Source organism: Galdieria sulphuraria (genome assembly GCF_000341285.1).
Source record: "Galdieria sulphuraria unplaced genomic scaffold scaf_38, whole genome shotgun sequence".
NCBI lineage: Eukaryota > Rhodophyta > Bangiophyceae > Galdieriales > Galdieriaceae > Galdieria > Galdieria sulphuraria.
This window is the reverse complement of record NW_005178437.1, coordinates 71,826-94,869: the sequence shown is the minus strand read 5'-3', so window position 1 is coordinate 94,869 and position 23,044 is coordinate 71,826. Positions and strand designations below refer to the sequence as shown.

Below are 23,044 nucleotides of genomic sequence, written 5' to 3'. Positions count from 1 at the left end.
GAGAAGAAGAAACAATCACGTTTTATGCAAGCATTTTTATAGTTGCGACATAATATGTCGATGATAATTATGCTCTTTCAATGCTTTGGTCAACTAACAACTCATAAAGAATATAATTGATCACTTGGAAAATAGTCTACAAAAAGAATAAAATTACGATGAAAATAATTTTGCATCCACTCCATGCCGAATGCAATATTCAGCAAAACTAAAGTCCTCATCTTCCAAAGTTCTCTTGTTGGGTTCCGGAATAACCCACCATGTAAGTAAAGCACCGAGTATACTAACACCACCAGCAATAATAAATACTGCTCGAACACCATTATTCCCACTAAACGCATGTTCAATGGGACCCAAGAATTGCGTTCCAATAGCAGCACCAGCCTTTCCGAAAGCAGCTGAAATGCCCGCACAAGTCGTTCGAACGGGTGTCGAATAAAGTTCAGCGGCAAGAAGAAAAGTTGTTGTATTCGAACCAAATTGAACAAAGAATAGGAAAATTCCATACATAAGGATGAATGCTCCAGGTTGATTCTCTAACTGATTGATAAGTCCACCAATCAGAATCCCACATAACCCAACACAAGCAAATCCAATTATCTGCAACCTTTTATGTCCAATCTTGTCAACCGTCAATGCAGCGACATAATATCCCGGTAACGTTAAAATCGCAACTAAAAGCGTAAACATGGCAATGTCTAGAACAGTTTTATCACTACCAGCAACAACACCAGTAATGATTTCGGAAGAAAATATTCCATTTGAATATTGTACTATATCATTCAAGAACCAACAGCCTGCAGTTCCAACTAGACGAATCCAATAATAACGAAAAGTAACTAACATAGGCACTTTCCGACGCTTATATCCTGCAATACGAAACCTCAACGAGTCTCTCATTCTAGTTCTCAAAACAAAAACAGGAATGATCGGCAGAGCACCAAAAGCCAAAACAAAACGCCATACAGCATGAAAGCCTGAGGTATTGTCGACATGAAAATTACTTTTGGTAAAAAGCAAAGCTATAATAGCCACAACGATGCCAACAACTTGACCAACGCCCTGCATTGAGAAAACAAATAATACAGTTTTCCCACGCTTCACTTTTGCGTCATCCCCCGCTTCTGCAGCAGAAACTGAAGCACAAGGATACTCACCACCTATACCAACTCCAAGAAAGCCACGAACCACTACAAGCATCCAAAATAAGCCATTTATACTTCCGTTTGCACCGAAAGAAACAGAACTAAGAACAGGACCCAAAAACAATATGGTAGAAGTCACCAAAAGTCCGGCCTTGCGACCAACTCTGTCACCAATAAGGCCAAAGAAAAGCTGACCAATAATAGCACCAACTATAGCGGAGTTGCCGATTCGGGAAATCATGCTACTGTTCTGAGAGAAATAAGTAGGATACTCTTTCTTCCATAACTCACTCAAGACGTTGACTACATACAAGTCATAAGCCTCAGAAAAGAAGCCTATACCTGACACTATAGTGCTAATAGTAGGCGAACGGAACCCACCATACAGACGAACTTCTTCTTCTCTATACTGTTCAGCTTGATTATCTTCACTATACCTTGCAGAAGCAAGTTTTTGGTTCACTCGATCATAGATATTCTTCGGGGGTTCTTCTTCTACAACTTGTATGGAACTTCCTTCGCTTTCCGTCATAATAAGACACAACAAGGCCCACCACCACACTCTCGAAATCACCAATTCTATTCTTCAATGGTTTACTTGGAAGAATGGCCAGTCTTTTGGTCCACTGTCCAAAGGATGTATTTCAATAAACCAAACAAGGTACGCAAATAAGAGACTTTCTTTGCTGCAATAAACAAGAGTAGACTAGATATTCTGTGAAGTATCGAAGCAAGGATGGAAAAATAACGCTTAAAGTAACTGATGATCAAGAGGTAAGTTTCGTTATCGATTAGTGTCCAGCAAGTCTTAGTTTCATATAGTGTTTACAGTTTATGCTACATCCAAACCAAGATTTAGAAAAGTTGAAAACTATCAATGCCTGGTTTCTGGCCAACATGTCTACTTTATCGACTGAAAAGAGTGCGGTGTAGACGTTTGACTTTTATAAACTTTTTGTATTTCTACAAGTTACCGAAGGAACCATACATACCAGGTTTATCTCCTCTTTAGCACACCACGTCGAGTGTGTTTTTCTTTGAAGGATGGTGCGAAAGAGAATAACAAAAAGGTCGACTTTTGCTTAGAATTCTAGTTCAAGCAAAATAAAACTTGTTGGGTTTGCAATGGTTGGATTTTACTTCCCATAAAAGAGGAAAAGTTTAGAGTTCTTTATCTCCTTAAAGAAATGCTTTGTTTTCCAAAAAAAAATGCTCAAAGAAGTTGGCGCCAAATGAAGAATTTTTATACATTTGCTCATAAATATTGGCACACAGTAAAGACTGCTGAAATCCACCTTCAAGACAAAGAACTAACTTTTGTTGTATGTAGTGTACTTTATTATCTTATCAGTCATGAGGTAAGTTAGTTGAAACCAAGTTGCAAATTTTTATTGACAATAGGACTTGAGGATGTTTGGAGTGACGTAGTGTCTCGAATTTCAAAGGAAACAAACGAAAAGTTGGAAGATATTTTTAAAAACTATCTGATCAAAGAGAACAAAGACATTCAGTCAGTTGGTAAATGGTTGAACCAAACAGCTGCTTGGGAAAACTGGTTTGCACCTCTGCTGTCTCAACTAAACAACCACACTTCTTCGTTGTGCTTGGAAGAAGTGTATCTATTTCCAGCTTGCTTCGTATTGCTTCATAAAATCGAGTTCAACAAAGAATCTTTCCAAATTTGCGTCATGAAAGATCATTATAGTCCCAATAATGCCTTCCATATTGTGAAGGAACTTGTTGAAAGAATTGCATCTCATCTACAAGCTTTGGAAAAACCGGCTTCTTGGAAATTGACCTTATTCATCAATTTATTGCGAAGCATGATGTGCTATCAAAATATCGATTTCATATATTCTATTATTGCTCCAGTTTTACAAAGGGTGGCACTGAGTGACTTGAGAATTTTCCTATCAACAGAACCGAATCGAAAAGAATGGAATAAATTTCTGGAGACTTATAGAATACCCATCGCCAATGCTACAAAGAATCATCAATATTCCTTTATCAAGTTGACATTATCTCATTTCATTGACTTGGTTGGCGTAGTAACTGTGGCCTCTCCGGAAAATCTTCTGGAAAACGAAGAGGAATTGGAGAATATGAGCACTTATTTGCTTTGGTTTTATTTTTCTTTGCAAAACTCTGCCATGGGATTGTATTTAGCCATTTTTATCATTTGCTTCTCGGATTCAGAATGCAGTGACTCGATAGATCCTTGGAAGCATTGTTTGCAAAAATTGAAAGAGTTTCTGATGTTCCAATGTAAAAAGTATAGCATATCTTTAGGTAGATGTTGGAAATTATGTTTCCTTGTTTTGCTTAGAATTTTGGAGCTTATGAGAAAGCGCAGAAAAGGGCCACCGTGTCCATCCGAAGTTTCTTTACGTCAATTGATATTAACACATTTATCATTTTGGAAGAAACTTACTGGCACTGACTGTTGTTTTCCAGATATTTCATACTTGAATGCTCTAATGGGTAACAATCTTTGTATGATTCCTCCTTCGTGCTGCTATCCTTCTACGATAAGTTATCTCTGTTCTTTGTTCACTATTTGCAAAGCAGAGTTGGCATACAAAATGTACTCAGCATTGAACGTACATAAGGAGAGGATACGAACAGAACGAAGTTTTATCTTTTCTGTTACTCATTTGGAGCAAAACAGACTTTTAAGCCGTCAGATAGAGAAAGGACATTTGCTGTTTTCCTATAATGGCCAAGTGCGTTTCCTCGGAAGTGATGATGAACTTGCCAGAACCAACTCTTTTGGAAGATTGGGTGCCTTATTCCTGTCTAATGCAATGGATAACTTTTTGGATAGTAGCGACTCTTTGCATTGGAATGATATTCAGTGGATTGGCCTTTGTTATTCTGCAAGATGGAAGAATGACAAGCAAGGAAACCAAAGTTCTTTGCGGAAATTTTCTGTTACATTTGTCTCCAATGATCGGATGGACTGGATAGAGACTGAAAAGGCAATGTATTTGATATGTTTGGAAGCTCCAAACGATATACATCAAGAAGTTTTGGAAGAGCTTTATGATTGGTACACTTTGTCGATTGCCAATTTGGATGATGACCAACACCAAGAAGTAATACCCGAGTTTTTCTCCAGTATTCTGACGCAGGATTCTTTTTCGTTATCGGAAAGCAAAACATTAGATATGCTCGTAAATGATGAAACTCATCAAGAAATATGTCTGTATCCGTTTATACCCGATGCACAAGGACTTCTTTCTAGTCTTGCTTCCATTATCCCTGGCTTTCAACTTGAGGTAGATGAAAATTTTCGTTCTTTCGTTTATCTACGCAAATTAGGTGATACTTTTACAAATACATCTTGTTCTTTTGTTGTTTCCGACAAGTTTCATATACCTCATGAAACATCATTTGCCTATTTGTACGAGGCTCAAAAGGCAGCACTTTGTGCAAGTTGGTTGCAACGACTGGTTCTTATTCGAGGACCTCCTGGAACTGGCAAAACAGAAGTTGCTAATTGCATCATTCGATTCTTCTTGCAAAATAGATTTGTTGACAGGCAGCAGGAAGATAAGAATGCTTCATCTTCTGTTCTGATGATCGTAGCTCAATCAAATGAAGCAGCTGATCATTTGGCAAAAAAGGTTCTTCAGAAATGTTATCCTAAAGAACATTGCTACCCAGGAATAGACTTGTGTACTCATCGTTCTGTCACAACATTACATCCTCTCCTTCAGCCCATCTTAAGATTGGGAAGGCAGTCCAATGACAAGGTTATCAGACAGCTTACATTGGAAGGTCATTATTATGTGATGAAGGAGTTCCGGGACAAATTGTGGAAACACCTGTCAGAGTTTGCCAAGGAATATGGACAATATCAGCATTCTAAAGAGGACAATTGGTTGACCAATCTTTGTGAGGCCATTGAAGACTATGAAACATGTCCCTATCTATTGAGTAAATACTTGGATCAGATAGGTTTATCTTGGTTAGAAGCAACGATTCAGAAATACTCCAGCAAAGAAGAAATGGAAAGGAGTCGAAATTGGAAGCGAATAGCTTTACTGAGAGATTGCATTTTGCTTACAAAATGTGATTCTCTACTACGAAGTTTTCATCCACGTTTTTCTGTTTATTTCAAAGAGTTGCTTTCTCATTGTCAGTTGGTAATAACTACCTTTGCATCTTTAATGAAATATGCAGAACACTGGCCTTCTGATGGACATACCAAAATAGTGGCTGCTATAGTAGAAGAAGCTGCTCTAGTTACGGAATGGAATCAGTTTATTTTATTTGCCAGATATCAACCAATACGAACGATTCTGATTGGCGATGATTTGCAGTTAGCTCCTATCGTCCAGTATCGCTCCGCAAACAATGACATTTTGGAACAGCTATCTTCACATCAGGTTTCATTATTTTCCAGATTGATTCATTTGAAGTTTCCTTTTATTCAGTTGGAAGAACAAGGACGAGCTGCTCCTTGCATTGCTGATTTGTATCGATTTCGTTATCAAAAAACAGAAGCCACTTATCATACGGATGGAGTAACATTCAAGCAAAATGTATTGAATGATATTTATCAAGATAATCATTTCTGGATGCCACAGGGCATTTGTAGTAGAGTTTTATTTCTTGATGTTTCCAATCCAACCATCAACGAATCGTCTCTCTCAGATTCCCCTTATGAAAATCCCATGGAAGCCAAAGCCATTGCCCAGTTTTTGCACTATTTGCATTATTGGAATGTTTCTTGGAATCGTATTGCTGTGTTGACTCCTTATAGGAAACAGAAGAAATTACTGAAACATGTCTTTCTAGTTTACTTTCAAAGTTTTGCTTCAAATGAACAACATTCAACAACACTGCATGATCAACCAGTATCCATCTTCACGACGGACGAATTTCAAGGCAAAGAAAAGGACATCATTCTTATCTCATTGGTGTCAAGTTCTCTGTTAACGGGCCACTTGAGAGATGAAAGAAGAATCAATGTTCTTACGAGTCGCGCTCGATGTGCAATTTATTTATTCGGCAATTATTCTGTGTTCCACAAACATCAAGAATGGACGACCTTATTGGATCAAATATCGTCATCACATTTANGTGCACCAATTTCTCCATCTCAACATTCTTCCTTCTTGACACCTCTCTGTAGAAATGCAGGAGACTCGCAATCTATCTGTGTTTGGAAACGCAAAGATGTATTCGTATTACTCGAAGAATGGTTAAAAGAACAAAGCAAGAAACAAAAGGAACCTTTGGAGCTATTGTTCTCTCAATGGAAGATATAATTCCATTGCGTATATCAATGTTATGATTAGGAAACCGTTGCAACTTTATTCATTTTTCTCTTCTCAAACCAAGACTCCATCACATCTCGACATTCACTTAATATAAATACTCCAAAAACTATTCGCATGCCTCGTGGAATCATTCCATCGTACAAAACCCGCCAACTTCCAGCTTGATCCTTCATCTGTTTACATACAGACAACCAAGAATATGAAAAATGTTTCGAATTATCCAAAGGAGGCATCATTGCTTGGTATCTTGTCTTGATGGTATCAAAAGGTTGCGTACCAACTGCTGCTACTAGACCAGCTGCAACACTAGCAACCATCGAAGCAGCCAATGGTTTATCCCCAAACTTGTCAGGAAAACTTTTCATTAATTGTTCTTTCCATAGTGGTGTCAAACCTAAATAGCCACATACATAAATACTGTCCCTAAGAAATGCCAACGAAAATCCTCGAAGAATTTCTTTTCGAATAAGAATATCTTTGGCCGTTGGAACCAACGCACTTCCCAGACGTTGTTGACGTATAAGTATCAATTCTGCAGGGCCTGAAATAAGAGCACTCAAACCACCAGCAGTTGCAGCAATTCCCAGCTTTTCCCAGTCACCCAAAGGACGTTCACCCCCTAATTCCATAAACTAGGTTCTTCTTTTAGAAATAAAGCAAATAAAAAAGCTTACCTTTACTCAACCACTTGGTCATCATACCATTTAATGCAAACTGTACAGCTGTATAAGGCGCCATGGAAGCAATGTTGATGGTGAGACCTCTATAAAAGAACTTGGGATGGAACATGATAGGTCTCTTGTCTTGGATAGCATTTTTCCAAGCTATTTCTGGCTGTTGAATAGTTACTTCAACAGCACCTGCAATGGCACCAGCAGCAGCATATTCATATGCTGATAAAACAGGTCTTTCGCCGGATGACATTCTTCTTCAAAAATAATTCAATTGAACGTTCCCAGTCATTTGGACAGATGAAGATTCCATTCACATTCCTCTTCAAGCTGAAAGATTCTCTTTCCTAGTTTCATTCGCGAATATTTTTGTAGCTCTACATAACTGAGAACCTTGTTTTTCAAAATGAAAACCAATCTGGCGACCCAGCTTTTCAAGTGAAGCTTCCTTTTCATGGAAACAAAATGTCAGCTTACTCAAACTCTCCTGTTTCGCAATAACTATCAATCTTCTAAATAATTCATTGGCAAGGGTATTGTTTTCTTTCATGATCAATGAGATGACTCCTTCCTCTTTAGTACCTTTGCGTAAACAAAGGGATGCAAAACCATGAAATTCCATTTCGCCACTTTCTGAGTCCATCGTTTCAGCTACTAATGTTATAGTGGTAGAATAATCTGCATGACAAATGGAAACCACTCGCTCATTTAATCGTTGCAATGTAACATCCTTCCAACGATTGTCATGGGACAACATTTCAAACAATTCCATAGGAACATCTTCAGGTAACGTAGCTGTCATCAATAATTTAGAATCCGATATACTGCTTTCGTTCCTTTTCAGTTTAAGAATCAGTTCCATAAAACGCTTTAAACGATGTACATCTTCAGGTCGAATGGGCCTCACTAAGAAGGGCGGAGTTCCCATGGAATCTCCGGGCCAAGAGAATACATACTCACTAGGATAAGGACGAATAGCTGGGCTGGGAGTTAACTGAGGAGAATGTTTGCTAACTTCATGAAGCCAGACACGAGCATCAGCTACTAAGATAGTTTTCGGACCAACTATAATCGGATTGATCTCACAAGCCTTGACAAACGCAGCTTGTTCCGTGACCATTCTTGAAAAACGTTCGACAATTTCTTCGATCTTCCTGGTATCCATTCCCAAAGTCTTACGTGCAGCTACCAACGCTCCATAAATTTTGGTTCTCGACATCATCTGACGCGCTAAATGAGTATTCAAAGGAGGTAATGCTATTGCAAAGTCTTCGTAAACATGAACAAGGCTACCACCTGTGCCAAACTGAATCACAGGTCCAGCTTGTGAGTCAATCATAGAACCCAACATTACTTCATGAGTATCCCTGGGTTTATCAATCATCCTATAAATAACAACTCCCTGAAAATGTTGTCTTCCTCGAAGACGACCACAGCTCTCACGAATGGAGCGGAACGCATATTTAACTGCTTCCGAAGAAGTCAGATTCAATTTCACTCCTCCTACTTCGGACTTGTGAATAATCGTCTCTGAATGAAGTTTCAAAACAACAGGGAATCCTAATTCCTTGGCCATTTCCACAGCTTCTTCTTCTTCCTTTGCTACGCGAGTATCGACGACGGGAATTTGATAGATTTGCAACTATTTATAAAAAGAGAATATTCAGCAAGATTTTGAAACGACTGAAAATTTTTAACCAACCAATTTCTTGCTCTCTATTTCCGTCATAAGAGACCTTCCTTGTTTCTGAATGGAACGTAACATGGCTTCCGCTGTTCTTTGAGATTCCTTCCAATAAGCAACTTCTGATAAACCCGAATCAGGAACTTGATAAAGACTCTGTAAGTATTCATTATATCGCCACAGATAATTCCAAACAGAAGCTGCAGTCTATGAAACATTTTTCAAGTAAGAATTCGGTCATCATTGGGTTACAAAAGGTGGTCTTTCTTACATCCGAAAATGCAAAATTGGGAATTTGAGCATTGCGTAATATCTCTTGCGCTTCCATCAATTCTTTTCCTCCCATAAAACTTGTCAATAGTGGTTTGTGTTTTTCTCTCCATTGATTACTCATATCCGCCAACACTTGTGCAGTTTCCGTGCCTTGAGTCATCGTCTGTGGTGTTAGAATCACTAACGCTCCATCGGTTTCAGCATTCTCAAAACAGGCCTCCAATACTTCCTTGTAGTCATTTGCTGAGGCATTCCCTGATAGATCAATCTGAAGCCTTTAAGAAATGGAGAATATGAATAAAAACGAAACTTACTGGATTGACTGTTGGCAAGTGGCTCGGCAATACTTTCTGAATCTTGGAAGAAACTTTGGCCGATAATGAGGATAGTTGTCCTCCTCCAGCGATAAGTTGGTCTGCTGCCAAATAACCTGGTCCACCAGCATTACTAATAATGGTCAATTTGGAACCCAGTGGACGAGGTTGATGTGCCAAAACTCGAGCTGTTAAAAATAGATCATTGACACTTTCCACTCGAAGCACTCCAGACCTTCGAAATACTTCATCTAAGACAGCATTTTCATCAAATGTCAATAAATCAAGAGGGCCTTTTAGTTCCTTGGGAATCGTTCCCTTTCCTGATATCGGACGAGTGCTTACTGTTTTGGAAGAAATGTGCAATTTGTAAGGCTTTATCAGCATGATGGGTTTGCTTACTGCTACTTCTCGAGCAGCAGATAGAAAACGTCGTACATTTCCAATGCCTTCTGCATAAATCAAAATAGAGTGTGTATGACGATCATTGCCAAAGTAGTGAATCAGGTCAGCCCAATCCACATCCAACATAGTTCCAACATCTGCCACTCCTGAAAAACCGAAACGTTCTTTTACCGACCAATCTAACAATGAACAAATCAAAGAACCACTTTGGGATAACAACGCAACTTGGCCAGGAAGATAGTCTCGAGATAAAGACGACGATACATTCAGTCCCAAACGACAGTTCAATATACCTAAGCTATCAGAACCTATGAGTCTTATTTGATGTTGTGACGCAACCGATGCAATTTCTCGAAAGACATTCTGCGTTTCTTTTGTACCCAACTTGTCCCAAGTTATAAGTGATGAGAGTAAACAAGCTTTGGTTCCTTTCTTTGCCAAACTATGCAAAACACCCTGAACCTCTGATACATGCGTTGCTATTACGACAAGATCGATGGGTCCTCTGAGATCTTCAACACTCTTTAAGCCATTGGTGAACATCTTTCCATATCTTTCTGTAGTACCAACACTAGCAGCTTCCAAGTTAAATAACTTTGTACCATCTTGCAAATTCTTCCACAACATGTGCAACTTTCTGTCAATTGGAACATCTCCAACTACTAGAGTGACTTGCTTTGGCCGAAAGAAAGCATCCAGTTCCTGCTTACCCACAAGCAAAGAATGGTAGGAATCAGCAGAAAAATCTGTGGACGAATGAACAAAGCATTGAAGTATATAGGTCCCAAACTTCTGTAGATATTTTGAATTAACTTCCAACGACAAAGAAGTAGAGTCAAAGATACGTTTTCTATACAGTTGGCCACTGCAACATTTCTTCAGCAGAATCATTTCTCAACGATGGCGCCAAATTTTTCATTTTTTCTTCTCATGAATCAACGTGGTCTTCGATATCATTTATTAGGACAACGAGGTTTGACGATATGGTTTACAGGTTTATCTGCTTCAGGTAAATCCACCATATGCTATTCTTTGGAAAACAAATTGTTAGAAGAAGGAAGACTTTGTTATTGTATCGATGGTGGTGAGATTATTTCGTTGGCTACAATACATTTGCACTCTGAACTACATAAATAGATATCATGAGAAAGGGTATCAATAGCGACTTGAGTTATACGAACAACGCATGAGTGGAAACTAGATAGGTTTCTTCTTCTCTCTAACCATGCAGATATAGGACCGTACGGAAAATATTCGACGCCTCGGAGAAATTGCCACCATCTTGACAGACATGGGAGCTATCACTCTAGTAGCAGCAATAACTCCCTTTCAAAAGGATAGAATCAACATAAGGAGAATGCATGAAAGAAAAAGACTCCCTTTTTGGGAAGTATTGGTAGATTGTAGGTGATAGCCAACCATTACATTTCTGTTGATCCCACTTGGTTCATCTAAGGTCCATTGAATGTCTGTGAAGAAAGAGATCCAAAAGGTCTTTATGCCAAGGCTAGAAACGGTGAGATTCAGCAGTTCACGGGTATCGATTCTCCTTATGAGATTCCAGAACATCCCGATATTATATTACATACTGCAAATTCAACTATAGAGGACTGTATTCATGTATTATGGACTAGAATCCAATGCTTTTTACATCAAAACAGAGAAGAAAGCTACAAGTTGACCGAACAACCGCAAACTTTCTTACAAGAGTAAACAACTGTTGTAACAATAAATAAGAGATGCAATTGTTTATTTACCGATGACTTGGATGTGATGCATTTATCCATTCACTCACAAGCTGACCAAATGGATCGTCTTGATTGTCCTCCTGAGAAGTGATGCCTCGTACTTGCCGTGAATCTAAAGTGGTAATTTGAGAATCCGAAGCTTTTTTCTTTGTTCCCTTGCCACTGGAAATCGAGTCATTAGGAGGACTTTTGGCAACTAACTTGGAATTTCGATTCATTTCATTGGATACATCATCTTCGATCTTCGTTGTAATAACATTGTCCTCTGACATTGTTTTCTGCAAATTTTCTCTTGTACTGGTATTGGCTTTTACTTTTGAAACGAACTGATCATTAGAATTCTCACAAGTACTTCGTTGCCAATCAGGTGCCCCTTCTGGGAGCTTTAAATCTGTCAGGAAATCGTCAGCGCTTTTCCTTGATGATTCTTCCAATTTCATGTCGGATAAACTCTCAACAAATTCCCCGAAATCCTTGTCACTTTCTACATCATGAATGGACTCCTCACTGACAGAGGCTTCATCATCTTGGGATAAATCGTCCAAAAGTAATAAGTCGTTTTCCAAGTGTTCTTGAGTAGGATGCTGCTTGTTGGTCGATAGATGAGAGTCGTGACACGTAGCTTGAACTGTCATTCGCTTGTTCTCGGAGCCAATAGAACCTCTGTAGTTACTACTGGCGCTGCCAATATCGTCGTTGGAATGAATACTGTAGTCTTTATCTACAACGATACGCCGTTGAGATATACGTTCTCCAGGAGTGTCTTCCACTTTGGCTTTACTTTTATCTAAATAGGCAGTAGTGCTTGAATAAGCAACTCTTTTGGATTGAGATATTTTGTCTAGCATAGCTCTACTCTGTTCTCGCTCCTTTTCCAATAGCCTGCGATCCCTTATCAAGTCAACAAGTTGCTTGGCCTTAAGTCGCACGTTATGACCCACATCCTTACCAGTCTTAGGATGCACATAACGAAAATTTTCGAGCGCTTCAAAGGTATGAACGCTGTGTTGCATATCCAAGAGTACTCCTGGTGCTCCGTGCAATATTAAATAACGAATTAGCTCCAATGCCTTGTAAACTCTTCTCCAGTTGTGTCCCTTATCTTTTAAACGACTGTACACTATGTCCATCATAATTTTGTACAACAACGGGTTATAACTGTACTGTGCTATTTCTGCCAGTTCAACCGACCCAACACTCCAGTTTCTATTGGAAGTCGCTTTACGTACACGGTTTTCAAAGTCTGTCATATAAAAGTCTTTCACCTTGGAGACAGCCTTGCCTTTGGCTATGGAAGCTGTACGTTTCACGTTCTTCCACTTGATATTCTTTATACGGTGTTTCAATTGTCGTACAGTATCCATAAAAGATAGACGGACACAAACTCCTCAATCCACTGTTTTACAGGTCTTCTTCTGATAGTGGAATATTGAACACCTTATGTCAATCCCCAATAACAGAAAAATTGCGCCAAATGCATTTTTCAATGAATTCCAAATTCTTCATTTATTACATATGAACAACAGAAAACCTAATCTTTCTCTTCTTCCTTTGAGCCTTCTTCATCCGCACAGTCCTCTTCTGAATCTTTTTCCTTGTTCTTTTCTTCAGGACTAGCTCCTTCTTTTTTCCTCAACAGGATTTTCTCCAGTTGTACTATCATTTTCAATTTGCTTTGTAAACGACTTGCCGTAAGATAATCTTCCTTTCTTATAGCATCCAATATTTCCAATTCCCACTGCAACGATGGTAGCTGAGATAGCAACTGTTGCGCTTCCATAAATTGACCCTCTAAAAGCATCTCACGGAGAGAATATCGAACATCGTCAGTAAAAGGTATAAAACGCATTGGTTTCTGATCAGTGGATCTCCTGAATGGAATGATCTGATGTATTTCTGGAGAATGAAATGGTATCGAGTGTCTTTGTGCTCGAAAAGGTAAACTGTTGTGAGGGAATGTGTTCGATGGAGTGGAATTCCATTTCCTTTCTTCCAAATGACTCTTCATTATGGTTTCATCCAATGAGGAACTACGCGTTGTGTTTTCTTTATCATTGTTGTTGTTGTTGTTGTTGTTGATAGGTGCAACTACAATTCGGCTATCATAGCAAGGAATATAACCTTTGCTAGTAGAACCTCGTATCCATAAAGAGGCATGAACATAAATGGGAATTTGAAGTGATGCCAAGAAAGATAATCCTAACGCATCCCAGGGAGGTAGATTGACAAAGAATTGTTTTCCATCTTTCGAAAGACATAAACGAGCTCGAATCCACTGGTCTGGACGTGATACTGGAAGACAACAACTTGCATAAATATTGCTGTTCTTTGAACTTCCTCCGTTGACGTGGTTCAACGAGTTGGAATACGATGATACCTGAGAACCACTACTCGTATTCTCTTGTTTCCGAATATCTGATATCATATCATTTGAATTCACACCGTGCAATACTACTTGCTCTACTTCAAACCCGACATCCTTGACCATCCATTCATAAAAACAAGCTTGAAAAGTAGGATACTTTGTATGATTCACAATTCTCATAAACAGCGCCAGAATGAGTTTCAAACTATTTCTAGGCTGACCAATCTTTGCCATATTTTCAACAAGCCCTATCATATGTAGCGCCTTTCTTAAAAAGTACAATAGTCTTGCAAAGTTCAGTAAAGCATTGGAACCATAGCCATACCAATGGTGACCAATAACACTGTGTCCTGACTGTCGATGAATGGTTTGTATCAACTCCGTACTTTCACCAACAGACATGAACACTGGAACTACTCTAGATGAATGGGAAGTTCTCGGAAAAGAAGACCCTGTAGCTGAAGCTTTACTGAAAGCAGAATGGCTCTTTTCAACAAGATGTTCGACAAAAGGTTCCTGACTGGCTTCATAATCCTTTGCCAATTGGTCATATCTTTGTCCTACAGTGTCTGTTGCTGTTCTTGACAATACCAATAAACAGTGGGTACCACCGGAAACCACTTGTAGCTGCTTCAACTCAACAGAGATGTGCTCTCCATAGTCAAAAAAATAGTTGGAATCACAACAGGTAATAAAAGGTTTCATCTGCCAAAGCCCACTCTGCCAGAAGGAATGTACACCTCCCTTTTTCTGAAAAAAGGATAGTGCAAAAGTGGGGCATCCAAGTTGGTGCCATAACAGACGAGAGCCTTGAAAAGTAGGCTTATACACTTTATCTTGTAATAAATAGTGGTTCGCTGTTACTCTTCTTCTTTTCCATTCAGAACATGAACGATATCGGCCTTGCGTAGTCGACACCACAAAAGCCATTCTCTCCATCTCCAATGGATGAAATTTATTTATATATATATATATATCTATATATGTATGTATTCGAGATGAAGCAACTCAAAGTTTTATTCATTAGGCACCTAAACCCAACATTTGTCTTACTCTTTTCACTGTCGAGTCTTGTGATAAGTCATAAGGTTGGTCTTTGCTAGGTATCTCTAACACTGCAGGAATCGGAGCACGGTAACTGTACACTAGATCACGAATTTTCTCAGCAACCTTGATTCACCAAATATATACATACACATATTTAGATAAGTTATGTAGAGAACAACATGGACACTTACATGTTGATTGATAATCACCACAGCAATATCTTCACTACTCGTAAATCGTTTAAAGGTCTCTTCTATCGCAGAAACTGGCGTATCCTCTGTCCAAAGTACTTCCCATTCACTTTCTTCAATATACATAAAATAACCACTTACTCTTCACAACAAAATAATTGGATTCTTTATGCTGGTTCACTTCTCCAATACCTGCCAACAGAAAACCACAAACCGTGTCCTACGAGGAAAAACTTGAGAAAACGTACGAGAAAAATTGACCTTGACAAACCTCGTCTCCTATAACGGATAAAAGTTTGGTGCGCTTTGTTTTCGTCTGACTTTGCATCCCTTATTATGATGAATAAGAAGAGAAGGATTAGCAATGTCCCGAAAAAAAAATGCCATGTAGTTGAGCGCGCAACGATTTCTTTATTCAAACGCGTCACACACCTTAATATGAGTTCAAAACTTCAGCTGAAAACACAGCAATTGACTCAGCTCTGTCAAGAACATTTGTCTAGTCCTCAAATTGTCTCCAGTCAACTACTTAAAGCCATCCAGCAACTTACCAAAAGAGGTTTGGTGTATTCTGCTCGATGGTGTGCTGAGCTAGCCTTCTCTCTTGAAAGCAAATCACAAGAACGGACAAAAGTTTCGATCAATTTATATAATGAAAATGAATTAGAGCAAAAAGAGTGTACCGCTTTTCTTTTAGGAAGGAGATATTTTGACTGTCGCGAATATCGAAGATGTGCGGAGTGCTTGAAGAACCTGGAAAATGAGACTAGTGTTTTTTTAAGATGTTATTCGCTTTTCTTAGCAAGTGAGAAGGAACGTTTAGATAGTTCCATCCAGGTATGAAAATACAAGCGCACACTAAGCCCTTTATCATCTTTTCACTGGTAAATTGTATGGTATATAGAGTATCAAAGCGTTGCAAACTCGCCAACTTGAACCAATTTTGTCAGAAATTTGCCATTTTGAAAAATCTCAAAATGGAATGCTGGTAAGTCTTGTAGTAAGGTTGATGTTCCATATGTGTTGAATCATGATATAGAGTGGTTTCTTATGTTATCTTTGCGGCATCATATCCAGGAACTTGGACCGTAGAAAGCAAGCGATTTCATTTTTCATTCGTGCAGTTGTTCAGTTTCCATTTCTATTCGATGCGTGGAAAGAATTATCACATTTGGTTTCCGTTGAAGAAGAAGAAGAATCTTTGAATGCATCGTTGCCACAACATTGGATGACTGCGGTATATTACGCCATGTTATTTATGGAACGAAGAGAATATGAAGATGCTTTACAACTTCTAAATGTATTGCTATCATACTTTCCAAAGAATACCTTCTTACTGAGTCAAATTGCTTATCTTTATTATGATCGACGAGATTTTGATGAATCTGCTCTCTATTATGAAGAAATGAGAAGGAATGATCCGCAATGTATTGATGGTATGGATATTTATTCCAATATTTTGTACGTAAGAGAACAACAAGCAGAGTTGAGCATGCTGGCGCATCATTGTATTTTGGTAGAAAAATATCGACCAGAAACTTGCACTGTTGTTGGCAATTATTATTCACTTCGTGGAGATCATGAGAAAGCGGTTATCTACTTTGAGCGAGCCTTGAAACTGAATCCTCATTATGTATCTGCGTTAACTTTGATTGGACATGAATATGTAGAGATGAAGAATACTTCGAAAGCTATTGAAGCTTATCGCAAAGCGGTAGATATTCAACCAAAAGATTTTCGAGCGTGGTATGGTTTGGGTCAAGCTTATGAACTTTTACGAATGCCAAGTTATTCTCTTTATTATTATCGAAAGGCAGCATCATTACGTCCATTTGATTCCCGTATGTGGTGTGCTATGGGGCTTTGTTTAGAAGAATTTGGTAAACTTCAAGATGCCTTGACTTGTTATGAAAGGGCTTTAAAATGCGAGGATCGAGAAGTGGTTGTATTTCGTAGAATTGCACATCTTTATGATCAAATGGGAGACTCGGAGAAGGCGCATTCGTTTTATTTGAAAGAGCTGGAACTTCGAGAAGAAGATGGATTGGATGGTTCAGAAACTGCAGAGGCTTTGTTGTTTCTTACTCGATATTGCATTGTCAAAGGAAGATTAGAGGATGCAGAAAATTATTGTTCTAGATTAGTCGACTTTCCAGGAACTGAAAGAGATCAAGCTAGAGATCTTTTAAAGGAAATTGAGTGGAGAAGAGAACAACTGTCATCTACCCAATCAGTCATCATGGACGATACCGCCATGTCATAAGGTTTGCACCAAATAAATATTTCAATTTAAAGTCTATTTATTTGACTTGAACTCATGATACGAAAAGACTTTAATCACAAAACATTCAATAAAGCATCCATCTCATACCACATAAAGTGATGTATTATGCATTTTGTTGAATGGTAGCCAATGCTGGCTCATCTTCCTTGGCAGAAGCTTTCTCCTGCACTATTACTAGTGGAGATGTGTTGGGAAGTTCATCGGATTCTTTGGTGTCTTCTTTCTTTTGCTTTCCAAGTTTCGTATTCACCCATGCTTTTGTTTGGCTCCAATTGTACTTTGCCAAACCAACAAGTCCTTCATCAAATATGTTTCGTATATCTTCTAGTGTTCTAGCATTGGTCTCCGGCATCAATATAATAAGTATAAACCAGAATATCAGAGTAAACCCTGCATATAAACCAAATACTCCAGTTTTCGTAAATGCTCGTACTTGTCTGGTAAACGTATAACTCACAGAAAATGCAGAACCCAATAGGATTGCAGCACCCCATGACATTCCCCAATTTCGCACGTGCAATTCGTAGATTTCACCGTTGATGGCCCATGCCAAAGGAGATACGCCTATTTGATAACCAACATAGTAAAGAGCCAATCCCACAAAGAATCCTCCAGAACGTGAAGCAACGGTTGATGCCTGTAACGAACATCCAGAAATAATAAGCCCTATTATCAGAATAGGCATAGTAATTAAAAGAACTGGCCTTCTTCCAAAACGATCAAATAAGAAGAAAGAAGGAAGCGTACAACAAGAGTTGTAAAAGTAAATAGGAATATTAGCATATACTGAATTCTTTACTGATACTCCCATTTGAGAAATAAGTGTTGGTAAATAATAAGCAATAGCAGTTGCCCCATTCCACTGCTGTGCCAAAGATATCAAAGCACCAATCACAAATGTTGCACGGATTCTAGGAATCGTCAGAATTTCATGAATGACTTTCATGGATCCTTTTGCTTCTTTCATCTCATTCTCAACATTTTCTTTAAGTTCCAAGAATTCCTTCCTGGTCTTTGGCATGTCTTTACGGATACGTTTCCATGAACGTTCTGCATCTGCAACTCGTCCTTTTTGAATATACCATCTCGGACTTTCTGGAATGAACAAAGCGAAAACCAATTGAAGTGCAGGTCCAATAACACCTGAGCCTAACATATATCTCCAACCTCCAGAAACATTCTGAAAGATACCATCGATGATGGCAGCAATGAAACCACCAAATGTTTGTAAGGAGTTGAAAATATTTAGATGGCCACCACGATGTTGTTTAGGTACCAACTCTGCCAGATAGATAGGAATAACCATGGCTTCCAAGCCCATACCTAAGCCTAGAATAATACGTCCAACCAACAAGACCACCATGGAATCTGCAGCGGCCGACATGGTAGCTCCAGCAAGATATAGAACAGCAGCCAAGAGGACGACATATTTTCTTCCAATATGATAACAAAGAGGTATCGAGGTACCTAAACCAAAGCAAGCTGCTAACAGTGGAACAGAGGTTATCCAGGACCATTGTAAAGGGGAGATACTAAGATCAGGTTGAACATATAGAGCTGCACCTCCAATAACTGAAGTATCAACTCCAAAAAAGGTGGAGCCCCAACCTGCTATAACGGCAAACACTTTAAGAAACTTGGTGGAGCCATCATCTTTCTTCGCTGCTTCGTCTTCCTCTTCTTCTTCCCATACCTCTGGAGCATTTGTCTCTCGTTCTTGGTTAGTTTCCAGCGACTCTATTTCCATTGTAATAAAACTACTATTGGATTCTATTTTCAGCTGGTCAGAACACACAAATCCAAAGTGCAAAGTAATGAAATTTTTGTAGAGAGCACAATGTTTTAAAGATCGGCCGGAGAATACAATTTCTTCAGGTCTGCTGGTTGAACCAATCAAATTCCAACCCGTTAGGAGAATCCCATTGCTTGCCCATCTCGGCTGAATCCACCCCAAATATTCCAATGGACAAGAACAGCAGATGTTCTAGTCGTCTTCAACGATTCGGTCGTGACTATCTCTTTTCTTTTTTGTGTAATGGATGACTTTACAACTGCTCTTTCGTTGTCCAAAATGACTCATAATCATACCCTTATGAAAGTTTCTCACTTGGCTAGAAGTTTTATCCATCCATTTTGGTCATCAATACTAAGGTCTTTTTGGAAAGAATAGTTCCAGTGTTGAAGCAACTTTTGAAAGAGTTTTGGTTATTACCACCGACACTCGTATTGTAAACAATAGAATTTTTTTACTGTAATATATTCTTGAATAGCTCTCCAGTTACTAAATAAATAACTATATATAAATATATGTATCTTCCAACAGTTAGACACTTGTAGTAATGAATGGTTCTTTTATCCAAGTGGCATAAAATATAAAAGTGACTGGAGTTGTTTGTATTCAACCCAAATAAATAGGAGATAATGACGACGGTCAAGTTGGAGTGGCAACTTGGTTGGGAAGAGTGGAAAAGCCCTTTATTAGAACCTTTTTTGGGTGACTCGGAGAAAGACTCTTTTCCCACCGTTGTAAAGTTGAGAAAAAGAAGATGCAACAACAACAGAAAGCGAAAGAGACAGTTGACAGAAAGAGTTGAGAGCCCTTCTCTCAATCAGGATTCAGTGTTGGTAAAAGAAAAACTAGCCAAGTTATTTGAAGATGAGGAGGCAAAAGAAAGTGTTGCGTCGTTTCAAGAGCATATTGTGGATAACGAACCAAAGGATTGTATGACGACGGAACCGATGGTTGTCCAGCCCTCCCATTCAGAAGAAAGACAAGCGAATAAGTCTCTTTCAAACGATACGACAGAGAATAGAGTTGATGAAGAAACTTTGGGGTCGAACAGTCTTACAGCTTCGAATCAAGTGGCAACTTTACCTTCCCTTTCGACGGGTAGCCATCGTCACACTTTATGGCAAAGGTTATATAGCACTTTGGAGAAGCGTTGTAAACAGTTTGCTATAGAAGGGTTTTCACCAGCTGGTTTTGTTGTCGATGCATTGCCCGACTTGAAGGTTTGTCTCGAGTTACAGTTTATCATAATTGTGATAACTTCTATATTAGGTTTCTTTATCTATAGAGTTGTATGACCAAGGCTATACCAAAGATAGTCGCAAACTACTTTTTCCATATGATCATCATTCAAAGAGACTGATACAAGCTTTAGATTTGGGTTTGATACCTCCTTACGAAGACTTACCTACCAATCATTCCTTTCACTATTATCAAGGATGTTTGATAGCAGAAATTCGTGACTTTCGTTCCAATTTTCAAGGATTTCTTCAGACATCGATGAAATCATCCAATAAGAGTTCTCCTGTAACATACAAGTTGATATTGCGACCCGATTTTTATAATATATTATCGGATATTGATCGAGCGACGGTTCGTTCCAAGTATGATGGAAGAATAGAGATAGAAACGAAAATGCAACTAGAGCGTTTCCTCTTATCAATATTATTTCGAAACATTCATTGTGATAGCCATGTTCCTCGTTTTTCTTTTATCCATCCATTGGACTCTTTACAATGGAATAGAATACGCAGACCGAGAATGAATACCAAAGATGACAAAGGAGTATTGCATAGTTGGAGAGAATTGGGTCGTGGTGCTGGTTACTTATCACCCCAAAGTATTGTTTTATATGTTTGTATGATAATGGAATCATTTCATGGAAGAGATGAAAAGCCATTGGAAGGAATATCCAAGACTTTAGGCAAGTCATCTACAGTAGTGGATGGAAGAAAAGTGAATAGTAATATTCATCATGGCTCGCTCATTGGGAATCATTCGGTGTTGCCTTCTTCTCTTCATGAACTTTCATGGAAGCCCATTCATTTATGTTCCAATAGCAACTTGGAGGAGCATCGATTTGCGCTTTATACTTACAAACGCAACATATATTTATCCAAAGACATTTCATTGAATGATAATGTTCGATTATCGGGTGCGAGTCCTACTCGTTTGCGTCCTGACATCTTAAGAATATTGGCATTTTCTTATGCGCGTAAGAGTACTTCATCCGTACCGACAAAGCAAGTGCACTGTTCTCTTCAAATTGTTAAAAAAGGTAACCCAATGTATTATTGTGAATCGAGAAGAAGCTATATACGAGATGGTTCTGTAGATGTGAATAGCTTTACTACTAACAGTTTAGAACATGCAATGGACTTTGCAGATAATTTTAGAAGAATATGTGAATTTGAAGGATATGTTTGTATATTGGATTCCTTTCGAGGACCCTTTGAGAAACTTAGAGATACCAGTTCCGAATCTATTCCTGAAAGAACGTTTCAGAAAAGGCCATCCAATATTCCCAACAATCCTTCAGTCCATCCTTCTTCCTCTCCATCTACTAATCCAAGGTTGGATGCTCTCACAAGTCTCCCATTCGCAACGAGTCCTTCGATATCTTTGGCTCAAGCACAACCAGGAATACGACCCATTCCTTATCATTCATTAGGTGGGAATCCAGCAACTGTTTATGGAAAAAATTTCCCTGTAGGAAATCATTCAACTGTACCTCAAAATAATGCTTCGTTTTATCAAGGCGTACAAAGTGAATATAGGAAAAGGCCGAGTACAGGAACATTATATTCCAACAATCCAATACATCCTTCCTCTTCTTCCACTACGACTACTTCCGCTCCTCTTCCCACTACAGCACCAGTTGTAAGAGGACCCAAACCACTTGTGGCGCAAACATCAGCGAATAGAACAACTTTTCAAAATGCTTTGAGTGTAACTGGCAACGATAATATGACTCATGCGACGTTTTTAGGGAATAAGAGAACAAGTTCTCCCGTACATTCTTCTACATCTAGTTTTCATGGTGCTAATATGCCATGATAACGCATTTGCAATACAAAATTACTCTTCTTATTTGCTTCCGAACCCTACCTTTCTATATTCTTTGGTTTGGGTCTTTGTACAAATCATTTGATCTTCGTTGAAAGGTTCCATAGGATGACCTGCACTGCTCATAGCATAAATAACTCCATCGCAACTGCGGCTAGTGGAAAGATAATAAGCTTGTGGATCACCCAAACTAACAACTTGAGCTCTTATAATATCTCCTGGACGAAAACAGTTGTGCAAATCTATCTTATCACTTGAGGTTGTTGCCACATCAGGTAATCGAACCACTCCACGAAAAGTATAACAAAGTAGCTTCTCTTGTATGGCAAATATTTCCACTACCACTGCACGCCAAGTTACTTTCAATACTTTGCCAATCACCTCATCACCCACGGTTGGTACACAAGTACTACGTTGACTACGCGTTCTCGGTTGGATATCGATCCTCAAAGAGTTGGCTTCACCTGTTTCTTGAAAACTCACACGTCCCCATAAACTAGCATAAACTCTTTGATGAAGACAATAACAACCTGTGCCTATTGAAAAGTTTCCTTGCTCAGATAGTTCCATACCAGGAACAGCAAACATAGCTGTAGCACGATTGGTTGAATGTTGCATGAATGGATTCACTTGTCGAGGAATTGAATGATGAAGATATGCATTGTGCAAGTGCTAAGTTTTGGTTGAGACCTTGGGAAACTGTAGTGGAGACCAGTTCTTTGGAAGATTGCAAAGAGAATCCTTCCATTCGAGTGAAAAGATGCCATCCTAAAG

At 38.8% G+C, this 23,044-nt stretch overlaps 13 protein-coding genes across 13 annotated transcripts; 5 read left to right on the top strand and 8 right to left on the bottom strand.

The window, feature by feature from the left end:
* Positions 1-6: 6 nt before the first annotated feature.
* Gasu_42700 (MFS transporter, PHS family, inorganic phosphate transporter) lies at positions 7-1,699 on the bottom strand. The gene has a single exon (XM_005704733.1). The coding sequence runs from the start codon at positions 1,675-1,677 to the stop codon at positions 154-156; it is 1,524 nt and encodes a 507-aa protein (XP_005704790.1). The 5' UTR covers positions 1,678-1,699; the 3' UTR covers positions 7-153.
* A 10-nt stretch (positions 1,700-1,709) lies between these two features.
* On the top strand, positions 1,710-2,269 carry Gasu_42690 (signal recognition particle subunit SRP9). The gene is made up of 3 exons (XM_005704732.1): positions 1,710-1,806; positions 1,851-1,919; positions 1,968-2,269. The coding sequence occupies exons 1-3, from the start codon at positions 1,735-1,737 to the stop codon at positions 2,076-2,078; spliced, it is 252 nt and encodes an 83-aa protein (XP_005704789.1). The 5' UTR covers positions 1,710-1,734; the 3' UTR covers positions 2,079-2,269.
* Positions 2,270-2,339: 70 nt separating this feature from the next.
* Gasu_42680 (uncharacterized protein) lies at positions 2,340-6,391 on the top strand. The gene is made up of 3 exons (XM_005704731.1): positions 2,340-2,503; positions 2,555-6,233; positions 6,286-6,391. Exons 1-3 carry the CDS (start codon positions 2,378-2,380, stop codon positions 6,357-6,359), a joined length of 3,879 nt encoding a protein of 1,292 aa, XP_005704788.1. The 5' UTR covers positions 2,340-2,377; the 3' UTR covers positions 6,360-6,391.
* Positions 6,392-6,408: 17 nt separating this feature from the next.
* Positions 6,409-7,399, bottom strand: Gasu_42670 (mitochondrial carrier). The gene is made up of 2 exons (XM_005704730.1): positions 7,108-7,399; positions 6,409-7,052 (listed from the first exon to the last, which is right to left on the bottom strand). The coding sequence occupies exons 1-2, from the start codon at positions 7,355-7,357 to the stop codon at positions 6,448-6,450; spliced, it is 855 nt and encodes a 284-aa protein (XP_005704787.1). The 5' UTR covers positions 7,358-7,399; the 3' UTR covers positions 6,409-6,447.
* Positions 7,400-7,408: 9 nt separating this feature from the next.
* Positions 7,409-10,679, bottom strand: Gasu_42660 (acetyl-CoA synthetase (ADP-forming)). Its single transcript, XM_005704729.1, has 4 exons — positions 9,376-10,679; positions 9,060-9,329; positions 8,807-8,995; positions 7,409-8,746 (listed from the first exon to the last, which is right to left on the bottom strand). Exons 1-4 carry the CDS (start codon positions 10,669-10,671, stop codon positions 7,430-7,432), a joined length of 3,072 nt encoding a protein of 1,023 aa, XP_005704786.1. The 5' UTR covers positions 10,672-10,679; the 3' UTR covers positions 7,409-7,429.
* Positions 10,680-10,689: 10 nt separating this feature from the next.
* On the top strand, positions 10,690-11,254 carry Gasu_42650 (adenylyl-sulfate kinase). Its single transcript, XM_005704728.1, has 3 exons — positions 10,690-10,864; positions 10,918-10,964; positions 11,018-11,254. Exons 1-3 carry the CDS (start codon positions 10,711-10,713, stop codon positions 11,189-11,191), a joined length of 375 nt encoding a protein of 124 aa, XP_005704785.1. The 5' UTR covers positions 10,690-10,710; the 3' UTR covers positions 11,192-11,254.
* A 6-nt stretch (positions 11,255-11,260) lies between these two features.
* Gasu_42640 (epsin) lies at positions 11,261-12,919 on the bottom strand. Its single transcript, XM_005704727.1, has one exon. It carries the CDS (start codon positions 12,890-12,892, stop codon positions 11,534-11,536), a length of 1,359 nt encoding a protein of 452 aa, XP_005704784.1. The 5' UTR covers positions 12,893-12,919; the 3' UTR covers positions 11,261-11,533.
* A 59-nt stretch (positions 12,920-12,978) lies between these two features.
* Positions 12,979-14,829, bottom strand: Gasu_42630 (uncharacterized protein). Its single transcript, XM_005704726.1, has one exon. The coding sequence runs from the start codon at positions 14,821-14,823 to the stop codon at positions 13,060-13,062; it is 1,764 nt and encodes a 587-aa protein (XP_005704783.1). The 5' UTR covers positions 14,824-14,829; the 3' UTR covers positions 12,979-13,059.
* Positions 14,830-14,832: 3 nt separating this feature from the next.
* Gasu_42620 (V-type H+-transporting ATPase subunit f) lies at positions 14,833-15,519 on the bottom strand. Its single transcript, XM_005704725.1, has 4 exons — positions 15,403-15,519; positions 15,273-15,351; positions 15,132-15,217; positions 14,833-15,063 (listed from the first exon to the last, which is right to left on the bottom strand). The coding sequence occupies exons 1-4, from the start codon at positions 15,457-15,459 to the stop codon at positions 14,917-14,919; spliced, it is 369 nt and encodes a 122-aa protein (XP_005704782.1). The 5' UTR covers positions 15,460-15,519; the 3' UTR covers positions 14,833-14,916.
* A 10-nt stretch (positions 15,520-15,529) lies between these two features.
* Gasu_42610 (anaphase-promoting complex subunit 8) lies at positions 15,530-17,324 on the top strand. The gene is made up of 4 exons (XM_005704724.1): positions 15,530-15,968; positions 16,036-16,119; positions 16,171-17,204; positions 17,246-17,324. The coding sequence occupies exons 1-4, from the start codon at positions 15,570-15,572 to the stop codon at positions 17,268-17,270; spliced, it is 1,542 nt and encodes a 513-aa protein (XP_005704781.1). The 5' UTR covers positions 15,530-15,569; the 3' UTR covers positions 17,271-17,324.
* A 14-nt stretch (positions 17,325-17,338) lies between these two features.
* Positions 17,339-19,259, bottom strand: Gasu_42600 (MFS transporter, SP family, sugar:H+ symporter). The gene has a single exon (XM_005704723.1). The coding sequence runs from the start codon at positions 19,160-19,162 to the stop codon at positions 17,519-17,521; it is 1,644 nt and encodes a 547-aa protein (XP_005704780.1). The 5' UTR covers positions 19,163-19,259; the 3' UTR covers positions 17,339-17,518.
* A 150-nt stretch (positions 19,260-19,409) lies between these two features.
* Gasu_42590 (uncharacterized protein) lies at positions 19,410-22,284 on the top strand. Its single transcript, XM_005704722.1, has 3 exons — positions 19,410-19,724; positions 19,831-20,427; positions 20,477-22,284. Exons 2-3 carry the CDS (start codon positions 19,837-19,839, stop codon positions 22,259-22,261), a joined length of 2,376 nt encoding a protein of 791 aa, XP_005704779.1. The 5' UTR covers positions 19,410-19,724; positions 19,831-19,836; the 3' UTR covers positions 22,262-22,284.
* Positions 22,285-22,288: 4 nt separating this feature from the next.
* Positions 22,289-22,979, bottom strand: Gasu_42580 (exosome complex component CSL4). Its single transcript, XM_005704721.1, has 2 exons — positions 22,384-22,979; positions 22,289-22,336 (listed from the first exon to the last, which is right to left on the bottom strand). Exons 1-2 carry the CDS (start codon positions 22,886-22,888, stop codon positions 22,317-22,319), a joined length of 525 nt encoding a protein of 174 aa, XP_005704778.1. The 5' UTR covers positions 22,889-22,979; the 3' UTR covers positions 22,289-22,316.
* Between the last annotated feature and the right edge of the window lie 65 nt (positions 22,980-23,044).

Excerpts from the sequence above, each read along its gene's own strand:
- Gasu_42700 (XM_005704733.1), bottom strand. The coding sequence starts at position 1,677 with ATGACGGAAAGCGAAGGAAGTTCCATACAAGTTGTAGAAGAAGAACCC.
- Gasu_42690 (XM_005704732.1), top strand. The coding sequence starts at position 1,735 with ATGGTTTACTTGGAAGAATGGCCAGTCTTTTGGTCCACTGTCCAAAGG. Across the intron at positions 1,807-1,850 it reads ATTTCAATAAACCAAACAAG|ACTAGATATTCTGTGAAGTA; the intron begins GTACGCAAATAA and ends AAACAAGAGTAG. Across the intron at positions 1,920-1,967 it reads AAGTAACTGATGATCAAGAG|TGTTTACAGTTTATGCTACA; the intron begins GTAAGTTTCGTT and ends AGTTTCATATAG.
- Gasu_42670 (XM_005704730.1), bottom strand. The coding sequence starts at position 7,357 with ATGTCATCCGGCGAAAGACCTGTTTTATCAGCATATGAATATGCTGCT. Across the intron at positions 7,053-7,107 it reads GACCAAGTGGTTGAGTAAAG|GGGGTGAACGTCCTTTGGGT; the intron begins GTAAGCTTTTTT and ends TTATGGAATTAG.
- Gasu_42660 (XM_005704729.1), bottom strand. The coding sequence starts at position 10,671 with ATGATTCTGCTGAAGAAATGTTGCAGTGGCCAACTGTATAGAAAACGT. Across the intron at positions 9,330-9,375 it reads ACTTGCCAACAGTCAATCCA|ATTGATCTATCAGGGAATGC; the intron begins GTAAGTTTCGTT and ends TAAAGGCTTCAG. Across the intron at positions 8,996-9,059 it reads CCAATTTTGCATTTTCGGAT|ACTGCAGCTTCTGTTTGGAA; the intron begins GTAAGAAAGACC and ends AATGTTTCATAG.
- Gasu_42650 (XM_005704728.1), top strand. The coding sequence starts at position 10,711 with ATGAATCAACGTGGTCTTCGATATCATTTATTAGGACAACGAGGTTTG. Across the intron at positions 10,865-10,917 it reads TTGTTATTGTATCGATGGTG|ATATCATGAGAAAGGGTATC; the intron begins GTGAGATTATTT and ends CTACATAAATAG. Across the intron at positions 10,965-11,017 it reads ACTTGAGTTATACGAACAAC|GACCGTACGGAAAATATTCG; the intron begins GCATGAGTGGAA and ends ATGCAGATATAG.
- Gasu_42640 (XM_005704727.1), bottom strand. The coding sequence starts at position 12,892 with ATGGATACTGTACGACAATTGAAACACCGTATAAAGAATATCAAGTGG.
- Gasu_42630 (XM_005704726.1), bottom strand. The coding sequence starts at position 14,823 with ATGGCTTTTGTGGTGTCGACTACGCAAGGCCGATATCGTTCATGTTCT.
- Gasu_42620 (XM_005704725.1), bottom strand. The coding sequence starts at position 15,459 with ATGCAAAGTCAGACGAAAACAAAGCGCACCAAACTTTTATCCGTTATA. Across the intron at positions 15,218-15,272 it reads CAATTATTTTGTTGTGAAGA|AGGATACGCCAGTTTCTGCG; the intron begins GTAAGTGGTTAT and ends TACTTTGGACAG. Across the intron at positions 15,064-15,131 it reads TGGTGATTATCAATCAACAT|GTTGCTGAGAAAATTCGTGA; the intron begins GTAAGTGTCCAT and ends TGGTGAATCAAG.
- Gasu_42610 (XM_005704724.1), top strand. The coding sequence starts at position 15,570 with ATGAGTTCAAAACTTCAGCTGAAAACACAGCAATTGACTCAGCTCTGT. Across the intron at positions 16,120-16,170 it reads AATCTCAAAATGGAATGCTG|AGTGGTTTCTTATGTTATCT; the intron begins GTAAGTCTTGTA and ends ATCATGATATAG. Across the intron at positions 17,205-17,245 it reads TCAGAAACTGCAGAGGCTTT|AGGATGCAGAAAATTATTGT; the intron begins GTTGTTTCTTAC and ends AAGGAAGATTAG.
- Gasu_42600 (XM_005704723.1), bottom strand. The coding sequence starts at position 19,162 with ATGGAAATAGAGTCGCTGGAAACTAACCAAGAACGAGAGACAAATGCT.
- Gasu_42590 (XM_005704722.1), top strand. The coding sequence starts at position 19,837 with ATGACGACGGTCAAGTTGGAGTGGCAACTTGGTTGGGAAGAGTGGAAA. Across the intron at positions 20,428-20,476 it reads ATGCATTGCCCGACTTGAAG|GTTTCTTTATCTATAGAGTT; the intron begins GTTTGTCTCGAG and ends CTTCTATATTAG.
- Gasu_42580 (XM_005704721.1), bottom strand. The coding sequence starts at position 22,888 with ATGCAACATTCAACCAATCGTGCTACAGCTATGTTTGCTGTTCCTGGT. Across the intron at positions 22,337-22,383 it reads TTATGCTATGAGCAGTGCAG|ACCCAAACCAAAGAATATAG; the intron begins GTCATCCTATGG and ends ATTTGTACAAAG.